The following is a 26,743-nucleotide window of genomic DNA, read 5'->3' as shown; positions in this document are numbered from 1 at the left end:
AAAGAGCACCTGGTCTGTGCTATCGACTTGGCAAACTTCTCCCTCATCTATGCCTATAATTTGAAGGTTTGGTTTTTTATGATGTCCCACATTTCTTACATATTCCTTCCTTGTGTTTTTGTAAAATTTTCATATTCCTTGCTTGTTTGATCTAGAGCCTCTACTTTATCTTCAAGTCCTGATGTTCTTTCTTATGCTACAGTCATTCTACTTACAATGCTTTCCCCTGAGTTTTCTACTTTAGTTACTGGTTTTTCATTTTAGCTTCTGTCCTCATCAATATTTCTGTCTCCTGGTGGAATTCTGTTCTCAGGTCCAAGGCGGTCTTTGTCATCTTCACCAATCTTATGTTTGTGTGTTCTTGGGCATCACTCAAGCATTTGTTCTCCTTCAGTTCTGTCTCTTTAACTTTAATGACTGTTTCTTTTTGTCTTTTTTATATTCCTGGGATTCTTCGCTGAAGTCTATGATTGCCATTTTAAATTATGTGTCCTTGTCCTGGGGCTCATCTACATAGTTCTCATTAGCAAACGCTTGTCCAGGTCTGGTAGAATTGGAGAGAAGATACTGGCTTTATCTTTCATATTGATTTGATTTTTGCAATGAGATCTGGGCATATGGACTCAATCTGTTTTTTATATGCAAAGAGCAGATTGGGCTAAAATAGAACATTGTGTACATGTTGGACCTATACGTTGGAATAGATAGGGAGGAACAAAGTCTGCTGGAAACAGTGCACTGGGTTGCTGTATAGGATGTTACTACTGGTTCAAACCTTGTGTGTAGCTGTAGATATGACTGGATGGAAAGGTTTGATGTGTTATTGGATGGGACTTCTGGGTGGTTCATGGCAGAAGCCTAGAGGTTGTTTGACATGCAGACATTGGTGGTTAGACTCGGCTTGGCCATAAGTGTGTATCTCAGGGATAAATCTGGTGTTTGCAAAGTCTTTGTGTCAGGGGAGGGTCAGGGACAATCCCTGGTTTAGAACCTGGGGAAAGGTGAGTGAGATCTTGATGGATGGAGAGGATAGATGCTGTGTACCTGAACTATCCTTCTTTGTCTCCTTTCATTCATCTTATTCTGGAGTCTACTTTGTCTGAAAATATGGTAGAGAAAACTGCTTGTTTCTTCTTCCAATTAGCTTAGGATACTTTTTTCATCCTTTAAGTTTAAGGTGGCTCCTAACCTTAAAGGTGAATTCCTTGTAGACCACACAAAGATAGCTGGTGTTTCCTTATCCAAGTTGATTATTCTGATTAAGAAGCAGATACCACTGGTTCTTAAAGTTATTATTGAATAGTGTTGTTAGTTTCAGTCATTTTGTACTGTTGATATTTGTGTTCTTAGTTATAGACTGTGTTTCAGATATTATAACTTCATTTACTTTCTTTCTACAGAAATTTTTCTATGCCTAGGTCTATCTTCAATTTAGTAAGTTCTAAAATATATAACAGACATTGTATTACACAAAATCAAATCTGTCATATATATGCATATATATGACATACATATATATATTGATATAAATTCTCATTTATACATGATATACATATATATGTCATACATGATATACACACATACAATGCACATGGCACCATTCATTATAAGTAAAGCTTGGTACTAATCCAGATATAGAAACTCAGTGATTGATCAGAGAAAGCATGGGTCATCCATACAATGAAAAACTAGTCAGTATGAAAGTTGGCAATTTTCTCACACCGACTGTAACATTGATAGACTATGAAACCCCAACATTAGTTAGCTGATGTGGTGACTCCTGCCTCTAATAGCAGCAGTTGAAAAGGATCAGCAGCAGGATTGCCTCTAGACAAAGGCCAGAGTGGGGAAATAGTTCTTGGCCAGCCTGAGATACAGAGACATAGACTGTCACAAAAAATGAATAGTTAAATGTGCTAAGACAAAATACCACAGCTTGAATGTAGATACACGTCTATCTTTAAGTTTGGCATATAACTCCATAGTAGGGGTATTGCAAAAATTATCTACTCTTTGCTTCAAGTGGCTTCCTGTTTTCATTATGAAATTTAAGGCTGTGACGACAACCTGGATGGCTAAATGTGTGTGGCCAAAGTTCAGTGTGAGTGTTTAAACAGTGGTAAAGAAAATCTTAGATGGTTTGTGGATTATCAGCCTGCAAGTAAATGTTGACACAGAGCAAGTCCGGCTGAGTTTGAGCAGAACACTCCCTGCAGGAGATTTCCTGGTCAAAAGTCCATCTGCTCAAAAAAGAAAACCCTTCTCCCCTGCTACTGCCCCCCACAGGGGATAATCTTCCAGTCCTGAAGAATCCATCCTCATGATGTTCTGTGTTTCTTTGCAGTTGCCAGGTGTCCAGAGTCACCGCTGTGATGGCCAGCAGGCGTGCCATCCAGCAGTTAGGTGGCTTTGCTTTGGCTACACTAGCATGGATCCTGTGCAGTGTCTCTATGTGCCTCCCGCAGTGGCGAGTGTGGTGTTTTCGGGAGCCCATGGATTCCAAGCCCAGAATGACTTTAGTGGGGATGTGGAAAGTCTGCATTTACCACCAGGAAGGCAATTCCAACATTTCCAAAGTGTGTTACAAATATACCTACCAGGACAGCTTCATCCCTTTGGATATTCGAGTGGCTCAACACCTGCTACTGATCTCCAGCTTTCTCGGCATGATTGCCACAGTCACTGTCATTGTGGCTCCTTGGAAAATTTACTCAGCGAGACTCCAGAAGAAAGCTACCTACAATCTATTCGTCATTCCAGGGATTCTGAACATCGCTGCTAGCGTCTTTGTCTTCTTTACCATCTCGTATAATTATTTAGCCATCATTCGCGAGGAAGGAATTGCCTTCCCCCCATCTTTCCGCACACCCTCCATCCCAGATACCCAGAAAGTTGGCACTGCTTTAGCAATGGCAACCCTTTCTTCCTTCTTATTTCTAGTGGGTGGCACAATTTTCCTTTCTTTCACTCTTCCCCGGCGCTCCCGAATGTGTTCTAACATTGGAATATAACTTTTGAACTTGCATAGACTTTAAAATCCAAAATTGCAGGGAGTAATCACAAGTATTCTTCAGATACCTACCTAAAATTTCCAGGTTTCACACCATGCAAGGGTAGACAAGTGGGCATCCAGTTATATTTCCTGCTATTTTTCATTGGTTGGCTTCTGAATTTTCAATAAACAAATTCTTGCCCACTTAATCTTATGCGTTTTGAATTTTAATTACTGTTTGCTATAGGTAATTAATCTGAGAATTAGTACATATTTCCAGTGGCTGTGTCAGAGGAGCAAAAGGTGGAAACTGAAGTTCAAGGTGACAGCCAACCAGGAGGAAACCCCTCTGATGGATCAATCTCAGTTGGACAAGGCCCAGAGTCCCTGGACCCTGAAATGGCTTTTGGTTCTGCTGTGCCTTTACATGTTTGCTGCTTCAATCTTTCTCGGGTAATTGGTATGGAGTGAATGGAAGTGGGGAGACTCATACTGCCTGTAGTGTAGTGTATTTATCTCAAGGAAACATCCAACTCGACAGGGCATATTTTTCTCTTTTATTTTTTGACAAAGATCTCTCTGTAGTTTTAGAGCCTGTCCTGAAACCCACTCTGTAGACCATGCTGACCTCGAACTCACAGAAATTCACCTGTCATTGCCTCCCAAGTTTAGGGATTAAAGACATGTGCCACCACCGCCCGACACTCTACCTGGCAGTTTTATCTGTGGATTGTCATGAGGATGATTCCTCCCTAAATTGTACTGTCTAATTGGTAATAATAATGTTAGCTTATATAGAGTTTTGATGAATGAAAATAAATACAAAGAAATGTTACACAGCTGAGGCCTATGAGTTTCACCTAGAAGCTATATAGATTGTAGCTTAAGTTAATGACTAAGAGAAACAATTGATTCCCAGGAGCCAGGCTGGCTCAAACTACTTTAATCTTAATGCTGATAGATACAGTCATAAGTTTTGGTGTACATCACTAGTTGAAACAAAGCCTTAAAATAACGTCAGGTTAGATCAGATGATTTGATCATAGTTTTAAGATGCAAAACCCTAGAAAAAAATCTAAGGTTCACAAGGGCACATAGCTAAGGTCAAAAATCAAAGCAGCTCACTTTTTACTGTTTGGCATACTTTCCTGGCTAGGATTGGTTGATAATTTCTTATACCTATTTCTGACCTCAACCTCCTGTTATAAAACAAACAAACAAAAACTATTAATGAGTGTGTATGTACACTAATGATTAAATGTACAGCTGATTGATTCTTTTTAATATATAAAATTTAGGTTTGCTATTACTTTAAGATTCTGGATATGTCTACCTTTCAAGATTAATAATAAACTAATTGACCCTATATTTGTAACTTCAAAATGCAGCTTGCTAGTAAAAAGCTGACAATACCTTACTTGCCCACATGTTTAATATATAACAGGTTGCTTGGTTATAAATGTATGTGGGTTCTTGGGATAATTTGTTTTTCACATGTCATATGTAAAATGTTTAATCCCATAAGGGATATGGAGAACAGGATGGTTTTTACTGTTTGTTTAGTCTTTACTGTAATCATTCACTTGAAAAACAGAATGTAACCACAGTGTAGCTTTTATATTGCCTGACAGATTTTACTAGGGTATATAAATTGTAAGGGAAAGAATAGAGATAGTGTTAGATCAAGTGAAAGTGGGCTAGGAGAAAAACATCAAGAATGAGAGAGTTAGAAAGAAAACATCAAGAATGAGAGAATTAAAAAGGAAATATCAAGAGTTAGTTAGAAAGAAGGCATCGAAAATGAGAGAAGGAATAGAGAATGTGAAAAAAGAATAAAGAAAAGGTTTGAAGGAAGTGTATATGAAAAGAGTGTGTGAGTGGCTTCTTTTCCCTAACAACCTCAGATAGGAAATTCCAGTATTTGCTGATGCTGTAGATTCCCTTTGAGCTCTGTGTTTCCTGGAGGCTCTCTGCCCCCCAAGTTGTGATAAGATACAGAAATGAGTGTAAGAATATAATGACCCCTTACATCATCCTCTAAATCCATTAAAATTAAAGCAGGCCTGATTCCCAAGCCATACAATTGCAACTCTCCACTAGATATTTCCAAACAATGTTAAAGACTGATATAAGGAATCCACGCAATGCTTTGGTCAAAATACCTGTAAAAATTTACCATATTTCCTTACTCCCTCCTTTCCTCCTTTTGATTTTTCTTTTCCAACAGTTTTAAAATTTGAGACATCTCATCTTTTATTCTCTTTGTATTCAAATTTTATTATATACAAAACATTTTCAGACTATCCTATACTTAATTAGCTTAACATGTATTCCTTGTTACAGTTACATATTTTTAAGCCTTTTCTTGTTGTGAGACATTTCCTAGGGAGATGCAAAAGAAAAAAAAATTACTCAGAAGACAGTGTCAACAGAACAATGAAACAATCCTAACTAGGTGTAACTTGGATGAAATGGACTAACTTGAGGGACTTTCCAAGGAAAGCTCCATACTAAATTCTTGAAATAAGAGGTCATTTTTCCTGGAAGTCCGAGGTCTAGCTCTAGTGGCAAGTGAGTAATGTTGGCAGGAACTTAAGACTGCTGATTATCTTGTAAACGCAGAAGGCAAATGCTATGTTGGACTTGCTTTCTCCTTTTCAGGTAGTCCATGATCCAAGTCCAGGCAATGGTGCTGCCCACCTGTACAGGATCTCTTCTCACTTCAACTCAGCTATTTAAAATAACCCCTTTAAGGCATTCCCACAGGTTAATGAAATCTAGACTGTGTCTCACAAGTGTGTTCCAAAACTTATTATATATAACTCTAGAAATATAGTGTCTAGGTCCTCTGAAATTGACATTGAGTACAAACTATCATACCCTAGTAATATCGATACTATAATGAGTCTGAGTTAAGTGAAAAATACCTAAAAATCCATGGGATACCAGGTGGTAGCAGCATACACCTTTAATCCCAGCACTCCAGAGGCAGAGGCAGGTGGATCTCTGTGTGATTGAGGCCAGCCTTACTACAGAGCAAGTTCCATGACAGACAAGTCTGTTAAACAGAGAAACACTGTCTCAAAAAAACAAACAAAAATCCAGGGGAGATATGTTCTAATAAAGGAAACAGTTTTTCCTAATGATTCTCTGGATTTCCTTGGTTTCTCTTGTTGTGTGCCCCTTCATATTTCTGATTTTGTTAATTTGGATATTGTCTCTCTGCCTTTTGTTTAGTTTGGATAAGGGTTTATCTTGTTGATTTTGTCAAGGAACCAGCTCTTTGCTTCATTGATTCATTGCATTGTTTTCTTTGTGAAGATGGATACTAAAAAGAAATCCCACACTACCTCAGAATTGAGTATAATAAGGGGTTATTTATTTAGGGCTAGACTCACGGAGCACAGTCCTCTGCACGAACAGGGAACAGGAACCAAATCTAGCAGCTGGAAGAGAGAAAGAACGTGTGCTTTACATCAGCATTTAAAGTATAAGAAGTCACGCCCAAGTGGTCAGGTAACTTAAAGGCTATTGGATGTTGGATTTCCTACAGAACCCCCTTTTGTTTAAATAAAAGAGTTCTAAGCCTAATACAAAATTATATACAATAACAACAAATATCAGGTATAAAAATTAGATTACAACCAGTATAAACAATATCAAGCAAAAAAACATGATAAATGTTTCAATAATTATTCTATCCTAAGGCGTTTAAATCATTTATTATAAATAATTTAGCCAAGTCAGGAGAGGAAAGTAACTACAACTCTCTAGTCTTCAAGCCCATTGAAGACCCAAGAAGGGAAATAGTATTACTTGAGTACGCAGGAAGTGCAATTAAGCAACATCCAAAATGTGCAACAAATGACAGAGATAATTGGCTACCTGGGAAATCACCCAAAGTCTCATTTGCAACATTAGAGCAAGCAACTTTGGCTAAGGCCTACAGTAATTGACAGACCATTTTCAGAAGCAGGAAAATTTTCAAAACTGTCTTACCCTGTCTTGGCAAAATTTCACGGTCTTTTATCTTGTATTCTGCTTGTCCTGTCTGGACATAGTGTATTTTGTCAGTGGTTGATGCATGGGCAGTTCCTTGCCCAAAGGCCAGTTTTTCCAAGAATAAAACAACCTCCAAGTGGAGTGTCTTCAGTATTCAACAATCTCTTGGGAACAGATCGGTGCTGCCAAGAGCAATAGTGTCTCACATCAACAGAACCCTAAGTTATTTAAATGCCATATTCTGCAGCTCTTTGAAGTGGTTGAAGATTACCTATCTCTACAGAATACATTATCTATGTATCTAAAGAACCTAATTAGTCTAACTATAAGTATGACAATCATGAATGATTGCTGACTTGTAATTCTTAATACCTATATAACTTAACGACTAACACTTCCTATTAGAATATTAAACAATCTTTAAGCAACTGTGCAACAAATGAGAACAGTGACCTCAAAAATGTAAAAATTGTATAAGTATCTTGAACAGAGGTAGAAATGTATATTGCATTATGATAAATATATCCTAAAATTGTGACAATATACAAAATGTCTTTAGCAGAGGTAGAAGCATGCATGCATACAATATGACAAAATAACTTTGCCTAGATCATTGGGCTACCGGCGGCCCTGTTTAGTTGCTGAGGAATCCCATCAGGACGGGTGAGTGTGTGCTATCCAGGGGCGGATTGTCCTGGAAGAGAGCACAATCACCCTCCCCCAGCTCCTTCTGCAGGGCTGTCTTTCTTTCGTTCGACCCAGCACCCCCAGCACCCCTCCCCAACCCTCCCCTGCTGTATGCTAGGTCCAGTGCTCAAGTACAGTTTTAAGCTCCTAAACTAAGGCGACCCACCCAGAGCGGTGAGTGCCTGCCAGCCGGGCAGGCCTCAGGGTCCCCTGTAAGGGAGCCGGGCACCTTCAGCTCCAGCGCCAGGCTTCCTGCGTGCTCCTGGATACCACCCCCCCCTTGCTCCATTCATCCTGTTGGCCCTGGATCATTGGGCTACCGGCGGCCCTGTTTAGTTGCTGAGGAATCCCATCGGGGCGGGAACGGTTCCTGCTTCTACACTGAAGAGATATACCCAGAGAGTCAATCACAGCAAAGACTGGACCAAGAGACCAGTCCTCTCCTGGCTCCATTTGAAGGAAGAGATGGGAAGGCGCCAATGCAAGAATTCCTCCAACAACCTGAAAGGCAACATGACACCACCAGAACCCAGGGATCCTGAAATAAGAAGAATTGTACACCCTACTCCTGAAGAAATAGAAGAAATCGACTCAAAAGTGAACTATATGAAAATAATAGAGGACCTTAAACAGGAGGTGAAAAACTGCCATAAACAATTAGAGATTACAAACAAAAAGGTAGAGGAAATGAATAAATCGCTCAAAGACACGCAAGAAAACCAAGAGAAACAAGAAAAAGCAATCAAACAGGTTAGGGAAGCGGTTCAAGACATGAAGAATGAAATGGAAGCAATGAAGAAAGCACAAACCGAGGGAAGAATGGAGATGGAAAATTTGGGTAAACGAACAGGAATGACAGAGACAAGTACTAACAACAGATTACAAGAGATAGAAGAGAGAATATCAGACACTGAAGATACCATAGAGAAAATAAACACACTGATCAAAGAAAACAGCAAAACCAACAAATTCTCATCACAAAACATTCAGGAAATTTTGGACACAATAAAAAGACCAAACCTAAGAATAATTGGAGTAGAAGAAGGAGAAGAAGTGCGGATCAACGGTACAGAAAATATACTTAATAAAATTATAGAAGAAAACTTTCCCAACCTGAAGAAAGAGGTACCTATGAAGGTTCAAGAAGCATACAGAACACCAAATAGGCTGGATCAAAAAAAAAAACATCCCGTCGCCATATAATAATCAAAACACAAAATATACAGAATAAAGAAAGAATATTAAGAGCCGCAAAGGAAAAAGGCCAAGTTACTTATAAAGGTAAACCTATCAGACTTACACCTGACTTCTCTATGGAAACCATGAAAGCCAGAAGGTCCTGGATAGATGTACTGCAAAAACTAAGAGATCATGGATGCAAGCCCAGACTACTATATCCAGCCAAGCTTTCGTTCACTATAAATGGAGAAAACAAAATTTTCCAGGATAAAAACAAATTTAAACAATACGTAGCCACAAATCCAGCCTTACAGAAAATTATAGAAGGAAAATCACTAACCAAGGAGTCCAACAATGCCCACAATAACTCAGTCATCTAGAGACCTTTCACCAGCGCAACTCAAAGAAGGGAAACACACAAACCCTATTACTAAAAAAGTGACCGGAGTTAACAACCACTGGTCATTAATATCACTTAATGTCAATGGGCTCAACTCACCTATAAAAAGGCACAGGCTAAGAGATTGTATACGAAAACAGGATCCAACATTCTGCTGTCTACAAGAAACACACCTCAACCACAAAGACAGGCACCTACTCAGAGTAAAGGGCTGGGAAAAGGCTTATCAAGCAAATGGACCTAAGAAACAAGCAGGTGTGGCCATACTAATTTCTAACAAAGTTGACTTCAAACTTAAATCAATCAGAAGAGATGGAGAGGGACATTTTATACTCATAACAGGAACAGTTCATCAGGATGAAGTCTCAATCCTGAATGCCTACGCCCCTAATATAAAAGCACCCACGTATGTAAAAGAAACATTACTAAAACTCAAGGCAGACATCAAACCACACACACTAATAGTAGGAGACTTCAACACTCCTCTCTCACCAATGGACAGGTCAATCAAACAGAAACCTAACAGAGAAATTAGAGAATTAATGGAGGTAATGAAGCAAATGGACTTAACAGACATCTATAGATTATTCCACCCAAAGAGGAAAGAATATACCTTCTTCTCTGCAGCTCATGGAACCTTCTCGAAAATTGACCACATACTCGGTAGCAAAGCTAACTTCCACAGTTACAAAAAAATATTAGTAACCACCTGTGTCTTATCAGATCACCATGGATTAAAGTTAGAATTCAACAACAATGCTACCCCCAGAAAGCCTACAAACTCATGGAAACTGAACAGTCAACTACTGAACCACACCTGGATTAAGGAAGAAATAAAGAAAGAAATTAAAGTCTTCCTTGAATTCAATGAAAATAAAGAAACAACATACTTAAACTTATGGGACACTATGAAAGCAGTGCTAAGAGGAAAGTTCATCGCACTAAGTGCCCACTTAAAGAAAACAGAGAAAGCACATATTGAAGACTTAACAGCCCACCTGAAAGCTCTAGAAAAAAAAGAAGCAGACTCACCTAGGAGAGGTAGAAGATTGGAAATAATCTAACTGAGGGCTGAAATCAACAAAATAGAGACACAGAAAACAATACAAAGAATCATTGAAACAAAAAGCTGGTTCCTGGAGAAAATCAACAAGATTGATAAATACCTATCCAAACTAATCAAACGGCAGAGAGAGAATACGCAAATTAATAAGATCAGAAATGAAAAGGGGGACATAACCACAGACACAGAGGAAATTCAGAGAATCATCAGATCTTATTACAAAAGCCTGTATAACACAAAACTGGAAAACGTAAAAGAAATGGACACTTTTTTAGATAAATACCATTTACCAAAGTTAAACCAGGACCAGGTGAACAATCTAAACAGACCTGTTGGTCGCGAAGAATTAGAAGCTGTTATCAAAAACCTCCCTACGAAAAAAAGCCCAGGACCAGATGGTTTCAATGCAGAATTCTACCAGAACTTCCAAGAAGAGCTAATACCTATACTCCTTAATGTATTCCACAATATAGAAACAGAAGGGTCGTTACCTAATTCCTTTTATGAAGCTACAGTTACTCTGATACCAAAACCACACAAAGACTCAACCAGGAAAGAGAATTACAGGCCAATCTCACTCATGAACATCGACGCAAAAATGCTCAACAAAATACTGGCAAACCGAATCCAAGAACACATCCGAAATATTATCCATTATGACCAAGTAGGCTTCATTCCTGAGATGCAGGGCTGGTTCAACATACGAAAATCTATCAATGTAATCCAGCATATAAATAAACTGAAAGAAAATAACCATATGATCATCTCATTCGATGCTGAAAAAGCATTCGACAAAATTCAACATCCATTTATGTTAAAAGTCTTGGAGAGATTAGGGATACAAGGGTCATACCTAAATATAATAAAAGCTATATACAGCAAGCCGACAGCTAACATCAAATTAAACGGAGAGAAACTCAAAGCAATCTCGCTTAACTCAGGAACACGACAAGGCTGTCCACTCTCGCCATACCTCTTCAATATAGTGCTTGAAGTTCTTGCAATAGCAATAAGACAATATAATGGGATCAAGGGAATTCGAATTGGAAAGGAAGAAGTTAAACTTTCGTTATTCGCAGATGATATGATAGTGTACTTAAGCGACCCCCAAAACTCCACCAAAGAACTCTTACAGCTGATAAACAGCTTTAGTAATGTGGCAGGATACAAGATCAACTCCAAAAAATCAGTCGCCCTCTTATACACAAAGGATATGGAAGCAGAGAGGGAAATCAGAGAAGCTTCACCATTCACGATAGCCACAAACAGCATAAAATATCTTGGGGTAAATCTAACCAAGGAAGTGAAAGATCTATTTGACAAGAACTTTAAGGCATTGAAGAAAGAAATTGAAGAGGATACCAAAAAATGGATGGATCTCCCTTGCTCTTGGATTGGGAGGATCAACATAGTAAAAACGGCAATTCTACCAAAGGCAATTTATAGATTCAATGCAATCCCCATCAAGATCCCATCAAAATTCTTCACAGACCTGGAGAGGACAATAATCAACTTTATATGGAAAAACAAAAAACCCAGGATAGCCAAAACAATCCTATACAATAAAGGATCTTCTGGAGGCATTACCATCCCTGACTTCAAACTATATTACAGAGCTACAGTGATGAAAACAGTGTGGTACTGGCATAAAAACAGAGAAGTCGACCAATGGAATCGTATAGAAGACCCGGATTTTAAACCACAAACCTATGAACACCTCATTTTTGATAAAGGAGCTAAAAGTATACAATCGAAGAAAGAAAGCATCTTCAACAAATGGTGCTGGCACAACTGGATGTCAACCTGTAGAAGAATGAAAATAGAGCCACATCTTTCACTGTGCACTAAACTCAAGTCCAAATGGATTAAAGACCTCAATATCAGCCCGAACACACTGAACCTGATAGAAGAGAAAGTGGGAAATCCCCTACAACAGATGGGCACAGGAGATTGCTTCCTATGTATAACCCCAGAAGCACAAACATTAAGGGCAACATTGAATAAATGGGACCTACTAAAACTGAGAAGCTTCTGTAAAGCAAAGGACACTGTCACCTAGACACAAAGGCAACCTACTGACTGGAAGAAGATCTTCACCAACCACGCAACAGACAAAGGTCTGACCTCCAAAATATATAGAGATCTCAAGAAACTAGACTTTAAAATGCTAATTAACCCAATTAAAAAATGGGGCACTGATCGGAACAGAGAATTCTCAACAGAAGAAGTTCAAATGGCCAAAAGACACTTAAGGTCATGTTCAACTTCCTTAGCAATCAGGGAAATGCAAATCAAAACAACTTTGAGATATCATCTTACACCTGTTAGAATGGCTAATGTCAAAAACACCAATGATAACCTTTGCTGGAGAGGCTGTGGAGGAACGGGTACCCTCATCCATTGCTGGTGGGAATGCAATCTTGTGCAACCACTGTGGAAGTCAGTGTTTCGGTTTCTCAGGAAATTCGGGATCAACTTACCTCTGGACCCAGCAATACCACTCCTGGGAATATACCCAAGAGATGCTCTATCATATGACAAAAGCATTTGTTCAACTATGTTCATAGCAGTATTATTTGTAATAGCCAGAACCTGGAAACAACCTAGATGCCCTTCAATGGAAGAATGGATGAAGAAATATGGAATATCTACACATTAGAGTACTACGCTGCGGTAAAAAACAATGACTTCTCGAATTTTGCATGCAAATGGATGGAAATAGAAAACACTATCCTGAGTGAGGTATCCCAGACCCAAAAAGATGAACATGGGATGTACTCACTCATAATTGGTTTCTAGCCATAAATAAGGGTCACGGAGTCTACAATAGGTGAATCTAAAGAAGCTAAGTAAGAAGGGGAACCCAAGGAAAAACATATTGTTATCCTCTTGGCTAAGGGAAGTAGACCAAATTGCCGGGGAGAAAATTGGGATCTTGGGGGTGGGGTGGGATGGGGGTAAGGGGAGATGGGGAGAGAAATGTTAGAAGGGAAGGAGGTCGGGCCTTGGGAAAACGGGAGGATTGGGATGGAGGAGGGTTGGACATGGGAGCACGGAACCACAGTTCTTGGGTAAGAGAGCCACTTTAGGGTTGGCAAGAGACCTGACCCTAGAGGGACTCCCAGGTGCCCAAGCCGAGGTCCCCAGTTAGTTCCTTGGGCAGTTGAGGATAGGGAACCTGAAATGACCCTATCCTAGAGCAATACTGACGAATATCTTGCATATCATCATAGAAACTTCATCTGGAGATGGATGGAGATAGAGACAGAGACCCACACTGGAGCACTGTACTGAGCTCCCAAGGTCCCAATGAGGAGCAGAAGGAGAGAGAACATGAACAAAGAAGTCAGGACCACGAGGGATGCACCCACCCACTGAGACAGTGGAGCTGATCTATTGAGAGCTCACCAAGACCAGCTGGACTGTGACTGAAAAAGCATGGGATAAAACTGGACCCTCTGAACATGGCGAACAGTGAGGGCTGATGAGATGCAAAGGACAATGGCACGGGGGTTTGATCCTACGTAATGTGATGGCTTTGTGGGAGCCTAGCCAGTTTGGATGTTCGCCTTCCTAGATATCGACGGAAGGGGGAGGTCCTAAGTCTTACCATAGGGCAGAAAACCCTGACTGCTCTTTAGACTGGAGAGGGAGGGGGAAAGGAGTGGGGGGAGGGGGAGAAAGGTGGGAGGAGGGGGCGTAGGGTGGGTGAAGGCGTAAGTCACAAACAATGCCACACCAATTCGGGGTTATGATTATTAGGGTGGTATTTATTTAAAGGGGAAAAAACTTACAGATCACTGTCCCAGGCAACAGCCCTCTTCACAACCAGGAAAGGAGTCTAGTCGCAGGCAGAGCAGGAAGTGAAGAGAGAGAGAAGAGGGAAGTGGCCGCTTTTTTAAAGGGAGAGAAACCACGCCCCAGTGGGCTGGTACCTCAGCGGTGATAGGCTGGAGGAGTGGGAGGACCTCCCGCAACACCTCCCCCTTTTGTTTAAATAAGAGAGTTCTAAACCTACTATGAAATTATATACAATAAGTACAAATATCCTATTTTAACTAGCTTAGGTCTTGTATAATAAATAACTTGGCCAAGTCATGAGAGAAAGTAACTACATTTATATAGTCTTCAACCCCATCGAAGATCTGAGAAGGGAAATAATGTTACCTGGGTAATTAGGAAGTTCAGTAAAACAACTTCCAAAACATGCAACAAATTACAGAGACAACTAGCTACCTGGGCAATCACCCAAAGTCACATTAGCAGCGTTGAAGCAACCAACTTTGGCTAAGGCCTAACATAACTGACATACCATTTTCTAAGGCAAGCAACTTTTCAAAACTATCTTACCCTGTCTTGGCAGGATATGACAGTCCTGTTTTATCCATTGATGCATGCTCTGTATCTTTGTCAGTTGTTGAGGTATGGGCATTTCTTTGCCCAAACGCCAGTTCTGCCAAAAAGAAAGGCTCCAGGTGGAGTGTCTTTGGTGCTCAACATTCTCTCGGGAATAGAGTGGTGTTGCCAGGAGCAATTGTGTCTCACTACCACAAAACTCTGAGTTAGATTAAAGGCCATTTTCTACAGCTCTTTGAAGAAGTTGAAGATTATCTATCTATACTGAGTATAATCTCTATATATCTAAAGAACCTGATTAGTCTATTATAAATGACAAACTTAGATGACTATTAGTCTATATAATTCTCAATATCTATCTAACTTAAAGACTAAGACAATAAACGACTGTGAAACAAAGGAGGACAATGACCTCCAAATATAAACAATGTACAAATAAACATTGCAGTAGGTAAATATATATCAATACACAATCATTATATAAGTATCTTAAATAGAGGTAGAAATGTACACTGCAATATGGTAAATATATACAATATATATATATATATATCAATACAATATATGTCAATACATAAAAAATGTTTTAAACAGAGATAGAAACATGCATGCGTACAATAGTCAATATAATTTAACTTTGTATCAATATACAAGAATCTATAGCAATGTATTTGTCTAAAAACAGTAACTCACAATTACAAATCTATTATCCCATCATCCCTCTTTTTTTTCTTTCAAAATGATCCCTGAGCGTATAAAATTCCTCCCCCAACCCTCAATCGTATACTAATTATAATCGACCCCTAAATGATGTCCCTAAACCCAAGGGCAAGTTTTATTGGGAAAGGGGACGTCGTCCTCTAGAATTACTTCCAGCTGTCATGGGGGCGACGTTCTTTCTGGGGGATCCTGTGAAAGTGAAATGATGGTTAAATTTCAAGATCAATGTCTTTTAAAATTGCCAATAGTCTCTGAGTATTTTGTGCAGGTCTGGCCAAAATGTTGTATAAGATGTGCACCATTTCAGCTAACCAAGTTGGAACTGTCTTGTGCAGCTGGTACCAAAAGCAGGTCTTGTAGTAGCGCTATCAGTATCATGACGTCATATCAACCGGGTGGAGTTGTTGTTATGGGGCCCCATCTTCTTCCTGGAAACTTCAAATGTCACTTCAGGAAAAACTCATTGTTCATTATGAAAAACTTAAACATTAATCATATAGACATATATATATATATTCAATGAAAGACATGATAGATATATTCAATGAAAAGTATGATAGATATGAAGAAAAGCAAGGATGTTTTCTAAACTCATATTACTTTCTGTCCCATATCATGGCTCTTGACATGAGACAGAAACTCCAGAAACTCTGGGTTTTTCTCTTACTAACAGGCTTGGAATTGGAGAGGGACTGAGCCAGAGTCCAACTTCAAAACCAGCTTTATAAATTTAGAAATATGGTTTAATATTACTTACACAATCCATTCAGTTGTCTTGATATTTCCTATTGGGCAGGTATTTTTCCATCTGTCAGTATCCAAACATCCAGGGTCCCTTGAATTTCTCAAAGATGAGTGTTTTCCTGTGGAGATAAGAACAGAACCCTGCCCCCATTCTATGTTTTTCTTACCACCTGTATGAATATTATCATTGTGGATGAGTTGTCATTACTCCTTTCCAAGAGGTTTCTCCTCTTCAAATCGAAACTTTATTAATTTTGATGGTATCCACAATTTTTCTTCTCCTGTGGAAACAAGAGCAAAACCCCTTCCCCAACGTAGCACATCTCCTGGCTTCCACTGAGAGGTCAGCACATCTTTGAAATAAATCGGTTGATTTAGTTCAGCAGACTTTTCCATTATCCAATGTCTTTCTGCTGCTGTCGTTCCTTTCTCATTAGCGTTAAGAAAATTCAAGGTTAATAAAGCATTATGTAATCTATTTCTGGGGGTATTTTCAGTCCCTTTCTGTTTGTTCAGCATATCCTTTATAGTACGATTTGATCTTTCTATAACTGCCTGACCTGTAGGATTATTTGGTATACCTGTAATGTGTTTTATATTATAATAATCAAAAAAGCATTTCATTTTCTTAGATACATATGCTGGACCATAATCTGTCTTTATTTGCGCAGGTATACCCATGATGGCCATAACTTCCAATAAATGTGTGATTACTGAATCAGCCTTTTCTGAGCTCAGGGCAGTAGCCCATTGAAAACCTGAATACGTGTCTATGGTGTGGTGTACATATTTTAATTTACCAAATTCCATAAAGTGGAACACATCCATCTGCCAGATTTCATTTCTCTTAGTACCCTTTGGGTTACTCCCTGCAGGCAACGGTGTTTGATTATAGAAAGAACAAGTAGGGCATCTCTTTATAATGTCCTTAGCTTGTTGCCAAGTAATGGAAAATTCTTTCTTTAGGCCTTTACTATTGACATGATGCTTCTTATGAAATTCCGAGGCCTGCAACACACTTCCAATCAATAATTGATCAATCTCAGCATTGCCTTGGGCTAGAGGACCAGGCAGACCTGTATGGGACCGGATGTGTGTTATGTACATCGGACAAAGCCTGTTCCTGATTATGTCTTGTACCTGGATAAACAATGAAGTCAACTCTGTGTCATCTGGTATAAATTCAGCGGTTTCAATATGCAAGATAACTCTTTCTGCATATTGTGAATCTGTAACTATATTAAGAGGTTCTTTAAAATCCCTTAGCACCATAAGAATGGCATACAGAGCTAGTTCCAGGGTAGGCTCCAAAGCCACAGGGAAACCCTGTCTCGAAAAAGCAAAAAAAAAAAAAAAAAAAAAAAAGAATGGCATATAATTCTGCCTTCTGGACAGAATTATAAGGGCTTTGTTCCACCTTACTCAATTCATCTGACTTGTAACCTGCTTTCCCTGATTTATTTGCATCAGTATAGAACGTACGGGCTCCAGTTATTGGAGCATCACGTACAATTCTAGGAAGAATCCAAGAAGTTCTTTTTATGAGATTAAGTCTATCACTTTTGGGATAGTTGCTATTAATTTCTCCCAAAAAGTTAGCACAAGCTCTTTGCCACGGTTCATTGTCTTCCCATAACTTTTTTATTTCTTCAGTAGTAAAAGGCACTATAATTTCTGCTGGGTCTATACCTGCTAGTTGACGAAGTCTCAGCTTACCTTTTATAATTAATTCAGAGACCTTTTCCACATAAGTTTTTAATTTTTACTTGGTTTATTAGGTATAAATATCCACTCTAAAATAATATCTTCCCTCTGCATTAGAATCCCTGTAGGAGAAATTCTGGAAGGCAATATGACTAGGATGCAGCTAAGATTTGGGTTCACCCTATCCACATGTGCCTCCTGTAATTTTTCCTCAATCATTGTCAGTTCTTTTTCTGCTTCAGCTGTCAGTTCTCTTGGACTATTCAAATCTTTATCACCATCTAAGGTTTTGTTTAAATGAACTATTAGATCAGGTGTTATCCCAACAGCTGGTCGTAGACTGGAAATGTCTCCTAACAATCTTTGGAAGTCATTAAGAGTCTTTAACCGGTCTCTCCTAATTTGTGCCTTTTGCGTTTTAATTTTCTCTAACCCTATTCTGTAACCTAGGTAATTAATAGAATTTCCTCTTTGAATCTTTTCAGGGGCAATTTGTAATCCCCACCTAGGCAAGACTTTCTTTACTTCTTCAAACATCCTTTCTAAAGTATCTTTATTTGTTTTTTTTTTTTTTTTTTTTTTTTTTTTTTTTTTTTCTCTAAACCATTATATTTTCTTTTATTTTTTTTTTTTTTTTATTTTTTTTTTTTTTATTTTAATTTATTTATTTATTAAGAATTTCTGCCTCGTCCCCACAACCGCTTCCCGTTTCCCTCCCCCTCCCCCGATCAAGTCCCCCCCCCCTCATCTGCTCGAAGAGCAATCAGGGTTCCCTGACCTGTGGGAAGCCCAAGGACTGCCCACCTCTATCCAGGTCTCCTAAGGTGAGCATTCAAACTGCCTAGGCTCCCACAAAGCCAGTACGTGCAGTAGGATCAAAAACCCACTGCAATTGTTCTTGAGTTCTCAGTATTCCTCATTGTCCGCTATGTTCAGCTAGTCTGGATTTATCCCATGCTTTTTCAGACCTAGGCCAGCTGGCCTTGGTGAGATCCCAATAGAACATCCCCATTGTCTTAGTGTGTGGGTGCACCCCTCGTGGTCCTGAGTTCCTTGCTCGTGCTCCGTCTCCTTCTGCTCCTGATTTGGACCTTGAGATTTCTGTCCGGTGCTCCCGTGTGGGTCTCTGTCTCTGTCTCCTTTCATCGCCTGATGAAGGTTAATGTTCCTGAGGATGCCTATGTGTTTGTCTTTGGATTCACCTTATTTAGCTTCTCTAGGAACATGAATTATAGGCTCAATGTCCTTTATTTATGGCTAGAAACCAAATATGAGTGAGTACATCCCATGTTCCTCTTTTTGGGTCTGGCTTACCTCACTCAGGATAGTGTTTTCTATTTCCATCCATTTGTATGCAAAATTCAAGAAGTCCTTGTTTTTTACTGCTGAGTAATACTCTAATATGTATATATTCCATACTTTCTTCATCCATTCTTCCGTTGAAGGGCATCTAGGTTGTTTCCAGGTTCTGGCTATTACAAACAATGCTGCCATGAACATAGTTGAGCATATACTTTTGTTGTATGATAGGGCCTCTCTTGGGTATATTCCCAAGAGTGGTATTGCTGGATCCAGGGGTAGGTTGATCCCGAATTTCCTGAGAAACCGAAACACTGCTTTCCAGAGTGGTTGCACAAGTTTGCATTCCCACCAGCAATGGGTGAGTGTACCCCTTTCTCCACAACCTCTCCAGCAAAGGCTATCATTGGTGTTTTTGATTTTAGCCATTCTGACAGGTGTAAGGTGGTATCTTAAAGTTGTCTTGATTTGCATTTCCCTGATCGCTAAGGAAGTTGAGCATGACCTTAAGTGTCTTTTGGCCATTTGAAGTTCTTCTGTTGAGAATTCTCTGTTCAGATCAGTGCCCCATTTTATAATTGGGTTGATTAGCCTTTTACGGTCTAGTTTCTTGAGTTCTTTATATATTTTGGAGATCAAACCTTTGTCAGTTGCAGGGTTGGTGAAGATCTTCTCCCAGTCAGTGGGTTGTCTTTTTGTCTTAGTGACAGTGTCCTTTGCTTTACAGAAGCTTCTCAGCCTCAGGAAGTCCCATTTATTCAATGATGCCCTTAGTGTCTGTGCTGCTGGGGTTATACATAGGAAGTGGTCTCCTGTGCCCATGTGCTGTAGAGTACTTCCCACTTTCTCTTCTATCAGGTTCAGTGTGTTCGGACTGATATTGAGGTCTTTAATCCATTTGGATTTGAGTTTTGTGCATGGTGATAGATATGGATCTATTTTCATTCTTCTACAGATTGACATCCAGTTTTGCCAGCACCATTTGTTGAAGATGCTCTCTTTTTTCCATTGTATACTTTTAGCTCCTTTATCGAAGATCAGGTGTTCATAGGTTTGTGGGTTAATGTCAGGGTCTTCTATTCGATTCCATTGGTCGACTTCTCTGTTTTTATGCCAATACCAAGCTGTTTTCAATACTGTAGCTCTGTAATAGAGTTTGAAGTCAGGGAAGGTAATGCCTCCAGACAATCCTTTATTGTATAAGATTGTTTTGGCTATCCTGGGTTTTTTGTTTTTCCATATAAAGTTGATTATTGTCTTCTCCAGATCTGTGAAGAATTTTGATGGGATTTTGATGGGGATTGCATTGAATCTATAGATTGCTTTTGGTAGAATTGCCATTTTTACTATGTTGGTCCTCCCAATCCAAGAGCAAGGGAGGTCTTTCCATTTTCTGGTGTCTTCTTCAATTTCTTTCTTCAAAGACTTATAGTTCTTGTCAAGTAGATCTTTCACTTCCTTGGTCAGGGTTACCCCAAGGTATTTTATGCTATTTGTGGCTATCGTGAAAGGTGATGCTTCTCTGATTTCCCTCTCTGCTTCCTTATCCTTGGTGTATAGGAAGGCAACTGATTTTTTGGAGTTGATCTTGTATCCTGCCACGTTACTAAAGCTGTTTATCAGCTGTAGGAGTTCTTTGGTAGAATTTTTGGGGTCGCTTATGTACACTATCATATCATCTGCAAATAACGAAAGCTTAACTTCTTCCTTTCCAATACGAATCCCCTTGATCTCCTTATGTTGTCTTATTGCTATTGCTAGAATTTCAAGCACTATATTGAAGAGGTATGGCGAGAGTGGACATCCTTGTCGTGTTCCTGATTTTAGTGGGATGGCTTTGAGTTTTTCTCCGTTCAATTTAATGTTAGCTGTTGGCTTGCTGTAAATAGCTTTTATTATATTTAGGTAGGACCCTTGTATCCCTATTCTCTCCAAGACCTTTATCATAAAGGGGTGTTGAATTTTGTCGAATGCTTTTTCCGCATCTAGTGAAATGATCATATGGTTTTTTTCTTTCAGTTTATTTATATGGTGGATTACATTGATAGATTTGCGTATGTTGAACCAGCCCTGCATCTCTGGGATGAAGCCTACTTGATCATAATGGATAATTTTTCTTATGTGTTCTTGGATTCGGTTTGCCATTATTTTATTGAAGATTTTTGCGTCGATGTTCATGAGTGAGATCGGTCTGTAATTCTCTTTCTTGGTTGGGTCTTTTTGTGGTTTTGGTATCAGGGTAACTGTAGCTTCATAAAAGGAATTTGGCAATGACTCTTCTGATTCTATATTGTGAAATACCTTAAGGAGTATAGGTATTAATTCTTCTTGGAAGTTCTGGTAGAATTCTGCATTGAAACCATCTGGTCCTGGGCTTTTTTTCGAAGGGAGATTTTTGATAACCATTTCTAATTCTTCGCGAGAAACCGGTCTATTTAGATCATTCACCTGGTCTTGGTTTAGCTTTGGTATATGATACTTATTTAAAAAAATGTCCATTTCTTTTGTATTTTCCAGTTTTGTGGCATACAGGCTTTTGTAGTAAGATCTAATGATTCTCTGAATTTCCTCTGTGTCTGTGGTTATGTCCCCCTTTTCATTTCTGATCTTATTTATTTGCGTGTTCTCTCTCTGTCGTTTAATTAGTTTGGATAGGGGTTTGTCGATCTTGTTGATTTTCTCCAAGAACCAGCTTTTTGTTTCATTGATTCTTTGGACTGTTTTCTGTGTTTCTATTTTGTTGATTTCAGCCCTCAGTTTTATTATTTCCAGTCTTCTACTTCTCCTGGGCGCGTCTGCTTCTTTTTTTTCTAGAGCTTTCAGGTGTGTTTTTAAGTCCCCAATGTATGCATTCTCCGTTTTCTTTAAGTGGGCACTTAGTGCTATGAACTTTCCTCTTAGCACTGCTTTCATTGTGTCCCATAGGTTTGAGTATGTTGTCCCTTTATTTTCATTAAATTCAAGGAAGACTTTAATTTCTTTCTTGATTTCTTCCTTGACCCAGGCGTGGTTCAGTAGTTGACTGTTCAGTTTCCATGAGTTTGTCGGTTTTTTGGGGGCAGCGTGGTTGTTGCCTTCTAACTTTAATCCGTGATGATCTGATAAGACACAGGTGGACACTGAGATTTTTTTGTATCTGTGGAGGTTTCCTTTGTTTCCGAGTATGTGGTCAATTTTTGAGAAGGTTCCATGAGCTGCAGAGAAGAAGGTATATTCTTTCCTATTTGGGTGGAATGTTCTATAGATGTCTGTTAAGTCCATTTGCTTCATTACCTCCAATAATTCTCTTAATTCTCTATTAGGTTTCTGTCTGATTGACCTGTCCCTTGGAGAGAGAGGTGTGTTGAAGTCTCCTACTACTAGTGTGTGTGGTTTGATGTCTGCCTTGAGTTCTAGTAATATTTCTTTTACATAAGTAGGTGCTTTTATATTGGGGGCGTATATATTCAGGATTGAGACGTCCTCCTGATGAATTGTTCCTGTTATGAGTATAAAGTGACCGTCTCGGTCTCTTCTGATTGATTTTAGTTTGAAGTCAGTTTTGTTAGAAATTAGTATGGCCACACCTGCTTTTTTCTTAGGACCATTTGCTTGAAACACCTTTTCCCAACCCTTTACTCTGAGTAGGTGCCTGTCTTTGTGGTTGAGATGTGTTTCTTGCAAACAGCAGAATGTTGGATCCTGTTTTCGTATCCAATCTTTTAGCCTGTGCCTTTTTATAGGTGAATTGAGCCCATTAATATTAAGTGATATTAATGACCAGTGGTTGTTTACTCCGGTTATTCTTATTGCTTTTGGTAGTAGAGATTGTGTGTCTCCTTTCTTTGAGATGTGCTCGTGAAGGGCCATTAGATGCCTGGGTTATTGTAGGCAGTGTTGGCAGTGGTGGATTCCTTGGGTTGCGATTTTCCTTCTATTACTTTCTGTAGGGCTGGATTTGTGGCTACGTATTGTTTAAATTTGTTCTTATCCTGGAATGTCTTGTTTTCTCCGTTGATAGTGAACGATAGCTTGGCTGGGTATAGTAGTTTGGGTTTGCATCCATGGTCTCTTAGCTTCTGCAGAACCTCTATCCAGGACCTTCTGGCTTTCATAGTTTCCATCGAGAAGTCAGGTGTAAGTCTGATCGGTTTACCTTTATAAGTTACTTGCCCTTTTTCTTTTGCAGCTCTTAATATTCTTTCTTTAACCTGTATATTTTGTGTTTTGATTATTATATGGCGAGGAGATGTTTTTCTTTGATCCAGTCTGTTTGGTGTTCTGTATGCTTCTTGAATATTTAAATGAATATCTTTCTTTAAGTTGGGAAAGTTTTCTTCCATAATTTTGTTGAAAATATTTTCTGAGCCTTTGAGCTGTGACTCTTCTCCTTCTTCTATTCCTATTATTCTTAGGTTTGGTTTTTTTATTGTGTCCCATAGTTCCTGAATGTTTTGTGTTGAGAATTTGTTGGCTTTGCTGTTTTCTTTGATCTGTTCGTTTATTTTCTCTATGGTGTCCTCAGCATCTGAGAGTCTTTCTTCTAGCTCTTGGATTCTATTGATTATGCTTGTTTCTGTAGACTCAGCTCGTTGGCCTAGATTTTCCATATCCAGCTGGTCCTCAGTTTGTATTTTCTTCTTTGCCTTCATTTCAGTTTTCAATTCTTGAACTGTTTCCATTACCTGTTTGATGGTTTTTTCTTGGTTTCCCAGGGTATCATGTACGTATTTACTCATTTCTTCAAACTTTTTGTTGTACTTCTCATCCATTTCTATAAGGGCATTTTTTACATGTTGTTTAAGGGACTCTATTATCTTCATAAAGTCGATTTTTTCCACTTCTTCTGTGTCAGGTTGTTCAAATACTTCTGTTGTAAGATCATTGGGTTCTGATGTTTTCATGTTGTTTTTCGGATTATTGGGTGAGTTCTTGCCTTGGCGCCTGCCCATCTCCTCCTATTGATCCTATCCAATGGATCCTTTAGAAACCGGATCAGGTTTCCCTGCTGGCCAAGGGCTCCGCTTACAAAATGCCCTCACTCTCTTTTGTGGTTCCTGCTGCAGGCCAAGAACCCTCTCACCCCTCCGAAGGATCTTCAGGACAGGACCAGGCTCCCCTTGTGCCAGTGACCTGGCCAACCAAAGGCCTACCTCTTTGATTCAATTGTAGTAGGGCGATCTGCTCTCCTTATTGCAGCCTGTCCCAGCTGCTTGGGTCTGGCCACCGCTCAGCCGCGTCTGGCGCCGCCGCCGTGCTGCCGCCGCCGCTGCGCCGCGTCTGGCGCCGCCGCCGCTGCGCCTCCGTGCGTCTGGCGCCGCCGCCGCTGCGCCTCCGTGCGTCTGGCGCCGCCGCCGCTGCGCCTCCGTGCGTCTGGCGCCGCCGCCGCTGCGCCTCCGTGCGTCTGGCGCCGCCGCCGCTGCGCCTCCGTGCGTCTGGCGCCGCCGCCGCTGCGCCTCCGTGCGTCTGGCGCCGCCGCCGCTGCGCCTCCGTGCGTCTGGCGCCGCCGCCGCTGCGCCTCCGTGCGTCTGGCGCCGCCGCCGCTGCGCCTCCGTGCGTCTGGCGCCGCCGCCGCTGCGCCTCCGTGCGTCTGGCGCCGCCGCCGCTGCGCCTCCGTGCGTCTGGCGCCGCCGCCGCTGCGCCTCCGTGCGTCTCCTTTATTTGAATCAGATAATAAGATGTCATCCATGTAATGATAAATGATGGACTTGGGGAATTGTTTACGAATTATTTCCAATGGCTTACTTACAAAATATTGGCACAGTGTAGGACTATTGAGCATACCCTGTGGGAGGACAGTCCACTGATATCTCCTATTAGGCTGAGAATTATTATAAGTAGGCACTGTGAAGGCAAATTTTTCTCTATCCTTTTCTTGTAACGGTATAGTGAAAAAACAATCTTTCAAATCAATAACTATAAGAGGCCATCCTTTTGGTAACAGAGAAGGCAAAGGAATTCCAGATTGTAGTGGGCCCATAGGTTGAATTACTTTGTTAACAGCTCTTAGATCTGTCACCATTCTCCATTTACCAGATTTCTTTTTTACAACAAACACAGGAGAATTCCAAGGGCTGGTTGATTCTTCAATATGGTGAGCATCTAGTTGCTCTTGCACCAGCTGTTCCAATGCCTGTAGTTTATCTTCAGCTAGAGGCCATTGTTTGGTCCATATTGGCTTCTCAGTTAGCCATTTTAAAGGTAGGGCCGTTGGTACCTCTAAAGGTTTGGTATTTGCTGTATGTTCTTGTACAGCCTGAATGGCTGGTGACCTTTTTCCATAATACCTCATCATATCCTTCCCAGAATTATGAGTTCCTGGAAATACAGGAATGTTAATCTGGGTATTCCATTGCTGTAGCAGGTCACGGCCCCATAAATTTATGGCAATATTGGCTATATATGGCCTTAGTCTTCCTATTTGCCCTTCGGGCCCTATGCATTCAACCCATCTTGTGCTTTGTTTTACACGAGATAGGGTTCCAATTCCCAGGAACTGAACATCTACCTCTTGAAGAGGCCAATTCGGATGCCAAGATTCTGGGGTAATGATACTTACATCCGCACCTGTGTCTAATAAGCCTTCAATAAAAGTGCCATTTATACAGACTCTTAGCTTTGGTCTTTGATCATTAATAGAAGTCTGCCAAAATATACGTTTACTCTGTCCTATTGGGTTTTTTGACTCATCCTCCACACGTAATTCTTCATTTAGACCAGTATTACTTTTTACAGCAGAAATTGGAGCTTTTAATTTTCTTGGTGAGGCACGTTCTCCACTGTGACTGGGAATGACTGGGCCACTGTTGGCTTGGGGGCCTGCGAGAGGCCCCCCAAGGAGTTTCCCGATGATATCGGATTGCCCCGTCTGTCTGTTGTTGACCTACATTCGTTGGACCAATGCCTGCCTTTACCGCATCTCCTACATATACCTGAAGGCCGAGGTCTCCTATTTTTGTCATTCCCAGAAGAGATATTATTCCTAGAAATTCTTTGCCTGCAATTCCTTTGCAAATGTCCTAATTTACCACAATTGAAACACCTGGCAGTTTGATGTCTCCTCATTGCTTTGGAAATCGCTTCTCCTACCCAAGATTCATCATTATAGCTAAACGTCTCAACATTCATCGTATGCTGAATCCATTCATCCATAGGTGCTGATCTAGACTTTAAAGGCCCAATTATCTTTTTGCATTCTATGTTTGCATTCTCAAAAGCTAGAGATTCAAGAAGTATTCGTCTAGCTTCTGGGTCTGTTACCCCTATGTCCAGAGCCTTAATTAATCTTTGCAAAAAGTCAATAAAGGGTTCTCTCTGTCCCTGCCTAATTCTGGTATATGATTCAACCCTTTTTGCTGGATCTTGTATCCTATTCCAAGCATTTAAAGCTGCTTGGTGACATAGACACAGTACTTCATCGTCATAAAGAGCTTGGACCTGTGGATCAGCATATTCTCCTGCACCAAGAATTTGATCTTGGGAAACCTCAATACCTTTTGCTCTTCCTTGCTGTTCCATATGTTTGGATTCTTCTCTGAAATAAATTCCAAACATCAAGGAAGGTCCATTATCTAAAACTGCAGACACTAACTGATGGAAATCATGGGGAGTAGCTCTA

The 26,743-nt window shown here is 40.0% G+C and overlaps 1 protein-coding gene across 1 annotated transcript; it reads left to right on the top strand.

The window, feature by feature from the left end:
* The first annotated feature begins 2,372 nt into the window (after positions 1-2,372).
* Positions 2,373-3,011, top strand: LOC121441216 (claudin-34-like). Its single transcript, XM_041642370.1, has one exon. It carries the CDS (start codon positions 2,373-2,375, stop codon positions 3,009-3,011), a length of 639 nt encoding a protein of 212 aa, XP_041498304.1.
* The last annotated feature ends 23,732 nt before the right edge of the window (positions 3,012-26,743 follow it).

This window comes from Microtus oregoni, unplaced genomic scaffold (genome assembly GCF_018167655.1).
Source record: "Microtus oregoni isolate MIOR12 unplaced genomic scaffold, Mior012 000074F_001, whole genome shotgun sequence".
NCBI classification, from domain to species: Eukaryota; Metazoa; Chordata; class Mammalia; order Rodentia; family Cricetidae; genus Microtus; species Microtus oregoni.
The sequence above is the reverse complement of the archived record's forward strand: the minus strand, read 5'-3'. Positions and strand labels throughout refer to the sequence as shown.

Bases quoted from the DNA above. Each gene is read 5' to 3' on its own strand.
- LOC121441216 (XM_041642370.1), top strand. From the start codon at position 2,373: ATGGCCAGCAGGCGTGCCATCCAGCAGTTAGGTGGCTTTGCTTTGGCT.